The sequence below is a fragment of the Erythrolamprus reginae genome, chromosome 5 (assembly GCF_031021105.1).
Source record: "Erythrolamprus reginae isolate rEryReg1 chromosome 5, rEryReg1.hap1, whole genome shotgun sequence".
NCBI lineage: Eukaryota > Metazoa > Chordata > Lepidosauria > Squamata > Dipsadidae > Erythrolamprus > Erythrolamprus reginae.
In genome coordinates this window covers 25161965-25175057 of record NC_091954.1, presented here as the reverse complement: position 1 = coordinate 25175057, position 13093 = coordinate 25161965, and the positions used below count along the sequence as shown (strand labels likewise).

At 46.9% G+C, this 13093-nt stretch overlaps 1 protein-coding gene across 1 annotated transcript in view; it reads right to left on the bottom strand.

Moving 5' to 3' along the window:
• Nucleotides 1–13093, bottom strand: part of RNLS (renalase, FAD dependent amine oxidase) — a 220014-nt gene that overhangs the window by 195930 nt on the left and 10991 nt on the right. The window contains exon 4 of the mRNA XM_070752275.1: nucleotides 7727–7885. Coding sequence (XP_070608376.1) covers nucleotides 7727–7885 — 159 coding nt within the window. The remainder of the gene's footprint in view (nucleotides 1–7726; nucleotides 7886–13093) is intronic.

The following is a 13093-nucleotide window of genomic DNA, read 5'->3' as shown; positions in this document are numbered from 1 at the left end:
GTGATGGCATAATATAAAATGTCATATAATATAATACATTTGAACAGCCCAGGCAGAATTTTCAAAACTACCTTATCTCTTCTCCTTGGAGGGGGGAGTCGCCAGTCAGGATGGGTTGTACTCACTCATCAGAGGCGTGTCCGAGTCATGAAAAGTATAAATATGCTGGAACCGCCCACAGGCCCAGTTTTTCTGACTCGCATCCACAGAGACACACTCGTGGCAGCACAACCATCCTTTTTTGTGACTCCTATCTCCAATCAGTTAGTACCTTTCAACATTTTAATCAGTATTTTAATCATTCTTTAAGATTAGCATTCTAAATTAACAATTTGGCTCTGAGGGAAGCATTCGGGTGCAGCGGACCTTTGGCCCAGCTCCTCAGCTGGTGGGTAAGGCCCTAGGCCTTCCCCACCCAGGCTCCAATTCCTCCTTCGGCCGTTAGGGCTGCCTTGGAGCGTCTCGCTGGCAAGCCATAGGTCAGGTGAGGGATCCCTGCTGGTTACAGCGGGAACCCTGTTGCCAACGTCCTCCCTAGCAGGACGTGCGAGCCCTCGTCGTTATTTAAGCTCCGGGGCTGGTTACAGCTTTGGCAGCGACCCCCCCCCCAGGCCTTCTCCTCCAAGTCGGCTTCTGGCGCTGCACCAAGCTGGCCTGCGATCAAATAGATAAGAAGAACAACGAGCCTGACACAGTTTAAATTCCGGCCCTCACTTTGTTTTTTCGGCGCCATGCCAATGCCTGCCTTAGGCCTGATAGCGGCCCAATCCTGATGATGCAATAAGCGTGGGGTACAATCAAGCTAGGCCTCAAAATTTGCAATATACAGGGTAAGGTTTAAAGCAGTTTTTAAATCAACTTCTTCCCTTACCACTCCACAGATTAGCCAAGGAGAGTCCTCAGTTTTTTCCTTCCTCTCTATCTTTCCTCTCTGGCCTACCCTGACCAAACATGGCAGATAATTCCAAGGCGGGGGGGGAAAAGAACCAAGAAAACCAATAGGCCTCTCCAGGAGGATCCTGACACCATCTCTGCCATTCCTGAGAGCAATCCAACTGCACAGCCCTCCAGAGCAGAGAAGGGCAGAGACTCAACCCTTCAGCGCATTCATGAAAGAGCGGCTAGAGCCCTCTCTCCTTCTCCAGCCAGGAATCCTGAACCTGCTTCCTCTCCCGCTAACCCATTGGGGGCTAATCCCCCACTCGCTGCCAGCATCCGGGGTCCAGCGGGCCTACCTAATCAAAACCTGAACTTGGGAGTCCCCAGACCCCCAATTCCTCTTTCTCCTACTATCCTGATTGCTCCTCTGGCTCCCCCTACAGGAGAGATGCAGCAGACATTACAGCCCCAGCAAGAAGTTCCTCTTGCCTCTCCTCCAGTCTTCAATCTGTAGCCATACAGAAATAGATCGAGTTAGCGCTCCAACGCACCGTGGCCTCCAGTAACAGCAACCTAACGACCGCCCTGCCTCCTAGACCAGCAGAGGCCCTCCCAGTGGCCCCTCTACGCCAACCCTCCATATCTGTAAGACCCACTCAGAGGTCCTGGTCCGACTTTTCTGATGATTCGGATTCTTCTGACAAGGAAACTCAAGAGGAAGGCAATGCTGGGCTCTCAGGAGACGAAGGATCCACCCCAGCCTTGCCCATATCAGCAGCCTTGTTCCCGACGGAGCTGTTCTCTACCATATTGTTGAAGGCTCGAACAGCAGTGGGCCTGACAGCTCCTCCAGCTCAGGCTCAACCTTCAGCTACACAGGTGGAGACCCTGTTCATACCTTATACGGAGGAACAGGATGTTGTGCCGGCTCCTCCACTCTTTGTAGAAGATTTGCAGCCAAAACCATGGCCTCCTTAGTGGTGGCCAGGAGGATGACCTGGCTCAAGAAGTGGCAGATGGTATTAAACACAAGTGGCGATTCGCATTGGCAGAGTATAAGGGGAAGAACCTCTTTGGTGACGTCCTCGAGCCCTTTCTCATTGACTCGAAGGACAAGAAGAAGATATTACCTTTGAGCCAAAATAGACCACTCAACACCCTTCCACTTACTTCCCCTTACTTTCGTCGACCCTTTCGTCAGCCAGACCAATTGTTCTCCTACTAACAAGGGTCCATCTCAGTCGAATTACAAGGTTCGCAATTCCCAAGACAAGGCCTCGAGAGGTAGAGGGACCAAGCGACCCTTTCGGGGGTCCGCCGGGGACGAAGAGGTAGGTGGTAAATCCCCTCCTCCTGAACTGTCTTCAGTCCCAGTAGGTGGTCACCTGGCCAAATTTGCCTCTCATTGGGCCTCCACCTGCTCAGACCCCTGGGTCCACAACACCGTTACCCATGGCTTACACTTAGAATTCATGTCCACACACACCCCTTCCTTCTTTATCTCCTGTTCTGTCTCTAGGAACCCCTCCAAAAGGGCTCTCATGGAACAGGCTATCCAACACCTTCTGGACATTTGGGCCATCGAACCTGTCCCCCCTGAGTTCCTAGGAGAGGGTTTCTACTCTATTTTGTTTATTGTCCCTAAGACCTCCAGAGGTTGGTGAGCAATCTTGGATTTAAAACGCCTTAAATTCTTTTTGAAATCTTTCAAAATTCAAGATGCACACCCTGAAGACCATCTTAGCTTGCATCAGAAAGGGTGACTTTATGTCCTCCCTAGAGTTAACGGAAGCCTACTCCACATTCCCATTGCCAGGGAACACCGCAGGTTTCTCCGCTTCTCCTATGCAGGAAAGCATTTCCAATACCGAGCCCTTCCCTTCGGCCTTTCCTCAGCCCCTCGTGTTTTCACGAAGGGCCTGTCTGTCTTAGCAGCCCACCTCAGGTCTATCCCTACTCGAGTCCAATTCTATCTAGATAACATTCTCGTGTTAGCCAGGCCCACCTCTAGATCACGACCGAAGTCCTATCGGCCCACGGTTTTTCAGTTAACTTCCAAAAAAAGCCAACTCACTCCTTCCACTTCCATACTTCACCTGGGCACAATCATAAACTCCTCTGAGGGTCTAGTCACTCTTTCCCCTGAGCGGATAAACAGTATTAGGGAGTTGGACCCTTCCCCCCCCCATCTCTTCCCTCTCCCCCTTACTAGGGAAGATAGTATACAGTTTCTCCAGTTCCCTGGGCCAGACTTCACTCCTGAGACCTCCAGTGGTTTCTCCTCCCCTTCCAAAACTTGGGTCAGGCGCATCTTGCAAAAAGAATCCATCTTCCTTCACAGGTCAGAAGATCCCTCGTGGGGTGGAAGTCCACATCCATCGATGAAGGCACCCTGTATCGAGCCTCCCCAACCATAACAATCACCACAGACACCAGTCTGTCGGGTTGGGGAGCCCACTGCCACAACCAGCAATTTGGAACTCAAATCAAGCTTCCTGCTCAATCAACTGGCTAGAGCTACACACAATCGTTCTAGCCCTCAAGAGTTTCAATCATCTCATATCAGGACAGGATGTCCTTATCAGGACCGACAACATGGCCACCAAGGCCCACATCAACCCGCAAGGTGGCACCCGATCCAAGATCCTGATGTCGGAAGCCAAGAGAATCGACTGTTGGGCGGAAAGGCGTTTAACCTCTCTCCGATCAGAACAGACAACATCCAAGCAGATGCACTTAGCAGGACAATGGTGGACCAGGCAGAGTGGAAGCTAGACCTGTCAGTCTTCCACCGGATATCGAACAGGTTCGGCAGACCACTGGTGGATCAGTTCGCCTCTCCTCACAACAAACAGCTCCCCCGCTTCTTCTCCCACTTTCCCTCCCGGGAAGCGGAGAACTTCAATGCCCTCCATTGCCCCTGGCCGAGGAGAAAGTTCTACGCCTTCGCCCCGCTACCAATCCTTCCCAGGTCATCCACCGAATCCTAAAGGAACAAGCGGAGGTCATCCTGATCGCTCCTTTCTGGCCCAGGCAACCCTGGTTTGCAGACTTAAAGATCTTGTCGACAGCGGAACCATGGCATCTTCCAGTGGAACCACAGCTTCTCTCCCAGGGTCCCCTGCTCCACCTGGATTCAGGCCGGTGCCGCTTGACCACCTGGCTTTTGAGCAGAGCATCCTGAGGAGCCAGGATTTCGACAATGACGTTATCGACTACATCCACAAAGCGCGAAAACCATCCACGGAGCGCATCTACTCCTCAACTTGGCGGACCTTTTGTTCCTGGTGCAACTCACAAGGACTCTCTCCCATTCACATCCCTCTTTCCAAGGTCCTCAGATTCCTGAAACAGGGCCTGGATAAAGAACTGTCTACAAATACCATCCGCCGACAAACTGCGGCCCTCTCCTCCATCATTGCTTGTGACAACTGGGTCTCTCTTTCTCACATTCCCCTAGTATCCAGATTCCTCAGGGGTGTCTCCAACACCCACCCCCCTGTCATCCATCGATTTCCCACTTGGGATCTCCTGAAGGTGCTGCATTCCCTGACAGAGCCACCCTACAAACCTCTACGGGAGGCCTCCGCTTCCTCTCTCTCGAGGTAGCATTCCTCCTAGCCATCACCACAGCCAGACGAATCTCCGAGCTAGCAGCTTTATCAGTCAGAGAAGATCTATGCCTTTTCCACCAGGATAGAGTAGTCCTCTGTCCTGATCCATCTTTTATTCCCAAGATCAACTCGACCTTCCATAGAAGCCAAGACATCATCTTGCCCACCTTCTGTGCCCGACCATCTCACCCCTCAGAACATAGATGACACACACTAGATGTTAAGAGGGCACTCCGAATTTATCTCAAACGAACACAGCCCATCAGACAAACCGAGGCTCTGTTTGACTTCTTCTCGCTCCAAAAGATTGGTCTCAAAGCCTCCTCCTCTACCATTGGCCGATGGATAAGGGGGGGCTATCGCCAAGGCCTATGACCTGGAAGGCATTCACAGACCTCTGGGCATCACTGCTCACTCCACTAGGAGTGCAGCTACCTCAGCGGCTTGGGCCACTCAATGCCCATTGGAGGAACTATGCAAGGCAGCTACCTGGACCTCCATCACTCCTTTCATTCGTCATTACAAGGTTGACAAGTTCGCCTTGACACAAGCTGCCTTCAGCAGAAGAGTACTTCAGAGGGTAGTGGAACATGTGGGGTAATCCCTCCCTAGGGACAATAACTTTGACATGTCCCATCCTGACTGGCGACTCTCCCCAACCAAGAGAAGGAGCGTATCAGGTGAGACAATGCTCAATTTCAACCAAGGCTTTTCAAAGTTCACAATTTAGCTCATAGTCTCCAAGAGCATTCATAAGTATATAGTAGTTCACAAAGCACAAAATGCACCAAACATGATGTAAAATTAGGATTTATTTTTAAATGTGCTTGCATTTGAATATGCCTATTTCAATAGCTGGTTTCTCAAAAATTAAAGAAGCTTTTCAACATCAGCAGAATGTTTATGTTCCCTCATTTAAGTTTTTAAAATATAGCAAATTGCTGAGATATCAAAAATCTAACTGCTCCTGTTTTATACACCACATCTTTAAGACAGCTTAAATTTTACTGAGTCCTTTGAAAGATTATTAGAAGGCTGCCATCCACTGTCTCATTCATGTATTGCACCTAAGGTGCAAAATTGTCTCATCTGTTGTAAAATTGCTTCCAGTGCAACATAAAAACTGCTTCCAGGTTTACAAAATGCTAACCCTTCAAATGCCAAACACTTTTCACATGGGGAAACACAATGCAAAGAACGATGAAACAGTATTTTGAGAAATAATTCACATAAGAATTCAACACATACATTTTTGACGGGAAAATTCTATAGGGACATATCAAGAAAAAAATTATAATACTGTATTGAAATTCTAAAAGTGCCTGTGCTGCTGAATTAGATTCAATGGGTTAACTTGCTGCAATAGGAAAAATATCTCAAAATATAAGGATTCATCCTAATGAACAGCATTGCAAGCTTATTTGTTTCTTTGAAATACGTCTTCAATTGTAGACATATACAAGAAAAAACAGCACACATCCAATATTTACAAAGAAATTTAAAATTAAGTGAATAAAAAAATCTTTTCTGAACCCTTTAGCATGCAAACCTTTGAGACAGAGAAAAAGTGACTATAAGACATTTAAAAAATTGATGCAGATATAGCACTTCAACAATACCTTTCAATAATAAACTCATAGCATAGCTTATAATAATAATACAACTCCAAATGAGTAAAATAGCAAAAATATGATTGAAACAGGTGTTTACCAGAATAGATGCAACTGTAATTGAAACTAGTGTATAGAACGAAATAAAAAGACTGTTTCTACTATACTGAAATGATATAAATCTGATTATTTTCCTAGAAAAGAGAATGCACCCCAGGCAAAAGAAAGCCCCTTTTTGTCACAAAAATTGTACTGGGGAGAGAACAAACATAGCAGAAGAAGGCCTCTAGTGATGACCGCAAACTCTAATGGTAGTGTTTCCTTCCAATTGAATATTTCTGTATAAGGTATTCAATGTAAGCACACATAGTGCCCAAAATTACAATGTGCAGTTGCTATTTTGAAATCTCTCAACTGAAAATCCTAGCAGCTAATTTCCAAATCAGGCAGTAGATGAAACAAGACATATACAAAAGCTTCAGCATTTCATTTGCTGATCCTTCTTGTTTTTCAACTTTCAATCTGAAGCAAGCAAAGCTCAGCTCATCATAAAACAAAACATACTCAGAATATTGTGAACACTCAAGCTTCCAGATCCTACCATTGAGTGAATTAAGAGTTTTATGTTTTGCAAATGGCTCATTTTTGGACTACAAATATTCTCATATTTTTGATGTGTGAGATGCAGGTCAGAAGAAAGTGACTTTTTTTAAAGGAAAAAAAAAGTATCTGCATTAAATGAGTCATAAAAAGGTGTTCTGTCTGGGTCCCTCCAGAAGCCAACACCAACCAAAAAGAGAAGCCAGACACACTGGTAAAAAGCAAAGGCAGTTTATATAAGTCAAAGCAAACACGGGGAACAAAAACTGTCCTTCCAAATAGGAACATGCTGGAACTTCACAGAGGTTTCACGAAGGCCATGAAATAAAACAGGATTCTTGCTGTCAAAAACAACGCTGGAGATAACAAACCCACGCCTCCCCCAAGTCTTCCAGACTTCTAGGCCACAAGCCAAGATCAGAGACGCCGAGAAGCAAAGCAGGGTCACAGAACTTCCAGTTGATAACGCTCCACAAGGCTGCAAGGGCGGGCCTGCCTTTTAAACCCTGCAGAGGAGAACCACACCCAAACCCAGCTGTTGCCAATTCAGTGATGCAAATACCTTTCTAATTGGTCCGTCTCTGAGCTGCACGTCACTGTCTCATGTCAATTATAGCCTGTGCTGCTTCATCCAATGAGTCCAGGCTACTAGCTGGGGAGAGCCCCCCCACAGGGCTCTCAGGCTGCTCTCCCTCCTCCTCTTCCTGACTTTCCTCTCCCCCGTCTGCCTGGTCCTCCCCCTCCTGTTCACTGTCCTCCTCCTCTGGGCATGGATCCAGCAGAGACGCAGCCGGTCCCTGAGAAGCCTCAGGCTGAATCACAACAAAAAGGGGAACTTTTTTGACGGACATTCAAGCTGATATTGTGTTTAAGAGTCTGGATTAGAGAAAAAAAGACTCAAATTCAATTTTTCATTTGGCCATGGTTCTCAAAGAAAATAATCTCTGGCCCAAACTATCTCTGAGGATTATATGACGGTAACCATGAACTAAAATAAAACAAAAACTGAACATGAAAACTTACTGGTTACAATATCCCCTTGAAGATGAAGAATCTGTGGAACAGGCATTGTGAGAATAACTGTATCAAAGCAGTCAGAAGAGCCTGTACTGGTGCCCACTTCCCATTTTCCATCTTTGAGGCAGATCTGAGTAACATGGTGATTGTAGAAGACATCTGCATCTGTTGAAAGAGATAGAAAAAATGAAAGAAAGAAAGAGAGAGAGAGAGAGGACGGAAGGAAGGAAGGAAGGAAGGAAGGAAGGAAGGAAGGAAGGAAGGAAGGAAGGAAGGAAGGAAGGAAGCCGACAGATGCTACAATCCCCTTGGAGTTAGGTGGTCCATAAATTTAAATTAAATAACTAAATAAAAAAATATTAAATGAATAAAATCAGTAATGCAGGAGAAAAAAGACAAATGTCGGAGCTGAAACAAAAGTATAGGTAGTCCTCAATTTACAACCACAATTGAGCCCAAAATTTATGTTTTTAAGTGAGAAATTTGTTTACTGAGTTTTGTCCCATTTTACGACCTGTCTTGCCATAGTTGTTAAGGGAATCTGGTTTCCCCGTTGATTTTGCTTGTCAGAAGGCTGCAAAAGGGGATCCTCTGCGACATTGCAACTGTCATAAATGAGAGTCAGTTGTCAAGCATCCAGATGTAAATCATGTGACCATGGGGATGCTACAAAGGTGGTAAGTGTGAATAATGGTTATAAGTCACTTTCTTCAGTGCTATTTAGTCATGTTTGAATGGTGACTAAATGAACAATTGCCAGTCGAGAACTACCTGTACTTGATCATTGTAAAAACTGATTGTTTGAACATATGTCATCATTCATATAAATTTGAGGATGAATGTGAAGTTTCATTTTTTAATCACATATACGCAAACAGGAGCGTCTGCAAGATTCTCTCTCTCTCTCTCTCTGTTTTTGTGTGTGTATGGTGGAATCATAAATGCCAAGATGGAAGTTGCAATTATGATCAAAATTCCTCTTTTTTATTTTAATATTTATTACACATGTGCCACATGTACTAAAAAGGGGATTAGGCGTTGGACACCTACCTGAACGCCTCTTCTCATACGGTGAGCGGGTACAGCAGTCATGTGGGTTTGCTCGCTGTCCTATCCAATCAGGACCGAGCCTTGTCTTTAAAAAAAGATTGCTGGATCCGCCCCTTCTTAGAATTCATGAATACATAGACTCGGCTCGATGGTGGTGGCTCAAAGGATGTTCTACTCTTGTTGGAAGAAAGTAAGGTTAAATAAGAGATAGGAAAAATGTGAAACATAGGGAGGGAAATGACTGCTGTACATGCTCAGCGTATGAGAAGAGGCATTCAGGTAAGTGTCCAATGCCTATTATCCACACTAAGGAGCGGGTCCAGCAGTTACGTGGGACATACCCAATAGATATGTCCCTAGAGAGGGAGCATTTCAATTGTCATGAGAGATAACTGCCTGAAGGACTCTCCGGCCAAAAGCTGCATCCGCTAAGACCTAGGAGTCGATCTTGTAGTGGTGGATGAAAGAATTAGGAGTGAACCAAGTGGCAGCTTTGCAGACATCTTCCAGGGGAGCTTGTTGTGAGCCGCCCCAACTCTTCGGAGAGGGGCGGCATACAAATCTAATAAATAATAATAATAATAATAATAATAATAATAATAATAATAATAATAAAAGATAAAAGCTTGGGTGGCCCAAGCTGCAGATGTGGCTGCGCTCCTAGTAGAATGAGCCGTAATGCCTCTTGGAATGGGCAGGGAGGCAGATTCATAAGCCTTGGTAATTGCCCCTCGTATCCAACGGCCTAAGATGGTGGAAGAGACCTTGGATCCCAAGGACCTGGGATGATAGGCCATGAATAGGGCTTCTGATCTGCGAAAAACCTTGGTTCATTGGATGTATATGTGCAGTGCTCTGGTGAGGTCTAATGTGTGCCATCTGATGGAGAGATGATGGTCCAGATTTGAACAGAAGGAGGGTAAGATGATGTCTTCTGTTTTGTGAAACATGGAGCTAACCTTTGGGAGGAACGTGAGATCCAAGCGGAGGACCACCTTGTCTGGGTGGAACTGGCATAGATCTTGTCGGATGGAAAGGGCTGCTAGTTCCGATATCCGTCTGATCGAGGTGATGACCACCAAGAAGGATACCTTGAATGACAGGTGATGGAGAGAAGCTGTTCATATGGAGCGTGAGTGAGTGAGTCCAGGACCCTAGGTAAGTCCCAGGTAGGCTATCTGTGGATGGTGAGGTTTGAAATACCTTTCAATCACTCTTGGATTTCAGGGAATTTCGGAGTGGCTCTCTGCGAGGTCCAGCGAGGACCGAGGATAAGGCTGCAAAATGTCTATGAATGGTATTGACTGAAAGTCCTTGATGGAACCCCTTCATCAGGAAAGAGACAATCCTATGGATGGGAATGCAGATGGGAGAGAGGTTCTCCTGAAGACACCACTCGTGGAACTTAGACCAGGTATGGTCATATCTTTGGTTAGTAGAGATTCTTTTGGATGTTAATATGACCTCTATGGCATCTGGATCATAGCCTCGTAAGTCTAAATCTTGCTGGATAACCGCCAAACGGTGAGGTGGAACCACCCCGGGTCTGGATGATGACACCCTGCTGCAGCATATCCCCTGAAACGGGGAGTTGCCAAGGGGCCTCGACGGAGAGATGTTGAAGAGCTGCGAACCAGGCGCAGGGTGGCCAGAGTGGAGCCACTCCAGTCACCTGGGCTTCTTCGAGTATGATCTTGTGAATCAAGTCCGGAATTATCGGGATTGGGGGAAATACATAGAATAGATTCGGAGGCCAGGGAGTTCTGAGGGCATTTACGGCCTCCACTTCCGGAGATGGGAACCTGGAGTAGAATCGGGGGAGTTGAGTGTTGTTGGCGGTCGCGAATAGGTCTAGCGACAGGGGACCGAACTTGTGGCAGATCTGTTGAAATAGATCTGAGTGTAGCATCCACTCTTCCGGATCCAGGGCTTTGCGGGAGAGCCAGTCCACCTGAAGATTGAGAACTCCCAAGATGTGGTCAGCCGTCAGGGATTGGAGATGTCTTTCCGCCCAGAGGCCTAGTTTTAACGGTTCTTGTATTAGTGCTTTGGAACAAGTACCCCCCTGGCGGCAGATGTGGTTCTTTGTGACCATGTTGTCCGTCATGATCAGGACATGTTGGTCTCTGATGTGCTGTCTGATTTGCTTGAGAGCCAAAAAGACCGCCCTCATCTCTAGCCAATTGTTCGGATATGGTGGCCTCCTCCGCTAACCATGTGCCCTGTGCTATCAGACCTGTTGCATGGGCACCCCAGCCCGACAGGCTGGCGTCCGTGGTCATAGTAAACTGGTCTGGAATCCTGAAGAGGGATCCCTTGTCCAGGGCGGAGAAGAGCCACCATGAAAGAGATCGCGAGACGGGTGGCGGAATGGTGATGTTGCATGAAGAGTTGCTGGTCACCAACCTCTGGAAGGGTAGCAGAAGCCATTGGAGATCTCTGGCGTGGAGTCGTGTCCAGGGAATAACTCCAATGCAAGATACCATCTTCCCCAGGAGGGAAGAAAGGGTAGCAATAGGGACTCTCTTTTGCAATCTGACTTGGAAAATAAGATCTCTAAAATTGTTCTTCCTTTCAGGAGAGAGGAAGACCTCGGTTTGGACGGAATCGATTACTGTTTCTAAATGATATAGAGTAGTAGACGGCATGAGATGACTTTTGGCTATATTAATGGAAAAACCATGTTCCTGTAAAACTGACATTGTATATGAAATGGAGTAGCTCGTATGTGAGCTGCTAGGGAACCCAGGAGTTTGGTGAAGACCTGTGGGGCAGAGGATAGGCGGAATGGGCATGGTCCTATATTGGTAGTGTTTGCCCTGAAAGGCGAAGGAATTGCCTATGACCCTTGAGAACTGGGATATGGAGATACGCTTCCGACAGATCCGCCATAAAATCTCCTGGGTGGATGGATGCCAAGATAGAGGCAAGGGAGTACATCTTAAATTTTCTGTATCTGATGTAATTATTTAAGCGTTTCAGGTCCAGGATAGCCCTCCATCCTCCTGATGTCTTAGGGACATCAAAGAGGATGGAATAGAAGCTCAGACCTCTTTGAGAGGAGGGAACTGGCTGGATAGCTCTGATGGATAGAAGGTGGAGAATAGCCTCCTCCATCTGGAGGGAGGCTGTGGGAGACCTGGGGGACGGGCAAGAGATTAAATGTTTGGGAGGAAAAGATAGAAATTCTAACTGGAGACCCCATTGGATGATAGATAGGACCCAAGAGTCCTGGGAAGACTGACGCCAGGCTGAGGAGAACCATGCCAAGCACCCCCCAATTAGGATATTAGCTGGTCCACCATCTGGTTTTGGGTAGAATTGGAGGAGGAAGAACCTCTCTGGTTTCAGCCACCCCTACCCCTGAAGGGTCTATCTGACTGAGATCGAAATCGGGAAGCCTTGGTTCGCCTGACAAAAAGTCCAGTGAAAGGGCTGCGGTGATTTGGTAGCTTTTTTGGTAGATGGACCAAGGATATTCTTTTTGTCCGTGGTCTCCATGAGTAATGGGTCAAGTAATTCTCCAAAGAGATTCTTGTGCTTGAGAGGCCCCATGGCAAGCTGCCATCTCTGCCTGACCTCTGCTTGCCATGGTCGGAGCCAAAGGAGCCTTCTGGCCACTGTAGAGGCCGCCACTGATTTGGCTGCAAATCTAGAAGACTGAAGTGTGGCATCAGCCACATATTGAGCCTCAGCAAATACCTCTATAAGGTCTTGTTGACCCCATAGATCATCTGGGGGAATATGGTGTTGAAGTTGCTATAGCCAGAGCAGCATAGCCTTCGTGAAGAACGAAGTTGCTGCTGCAGATTTTATGGCCCAGGAGAGAGCGAAGAAACTTCTTTTGAGCATCTGCTCCAGACGTTTGCCTTCTGGTTTCAGGACCTCCTCCGCCTCGCCTGGCATAGCCGCAGCTGAGTGGAGGATCTTGATTAGTTCACCTGCCTTAGGAGCTCTTCGTAAGAAGGTGAGACTTTGTACAGTTTCTTGTCCCTAGAAGAGGGTTTGGATCCCGAGGTGGGGTGAGGCCTCTTTTAAACAATTTTGGCATGGGAATGACATCTGTGTCTTCCTGCTCCTCCATGAAGAATGGACAGCTTTCTTCCTGTGGAACAGAGGCAGACATAGTCGGCTGATCCTGGGCAGTTAGGCCCATAGCCACTCTAGCTTTATGCAGTAGTGAACTGAATAACTGAATAGGAAAAATAGTAGAGGAAGATGGAATTTTGTTTTTAGATTCCTCATCCTCGGAGAGGCCTTGAAAATGGTCAACCCCATCTTTCTGCTTTTCATCCTCCTCATTGTCCTCAGGAGATGAGGAGG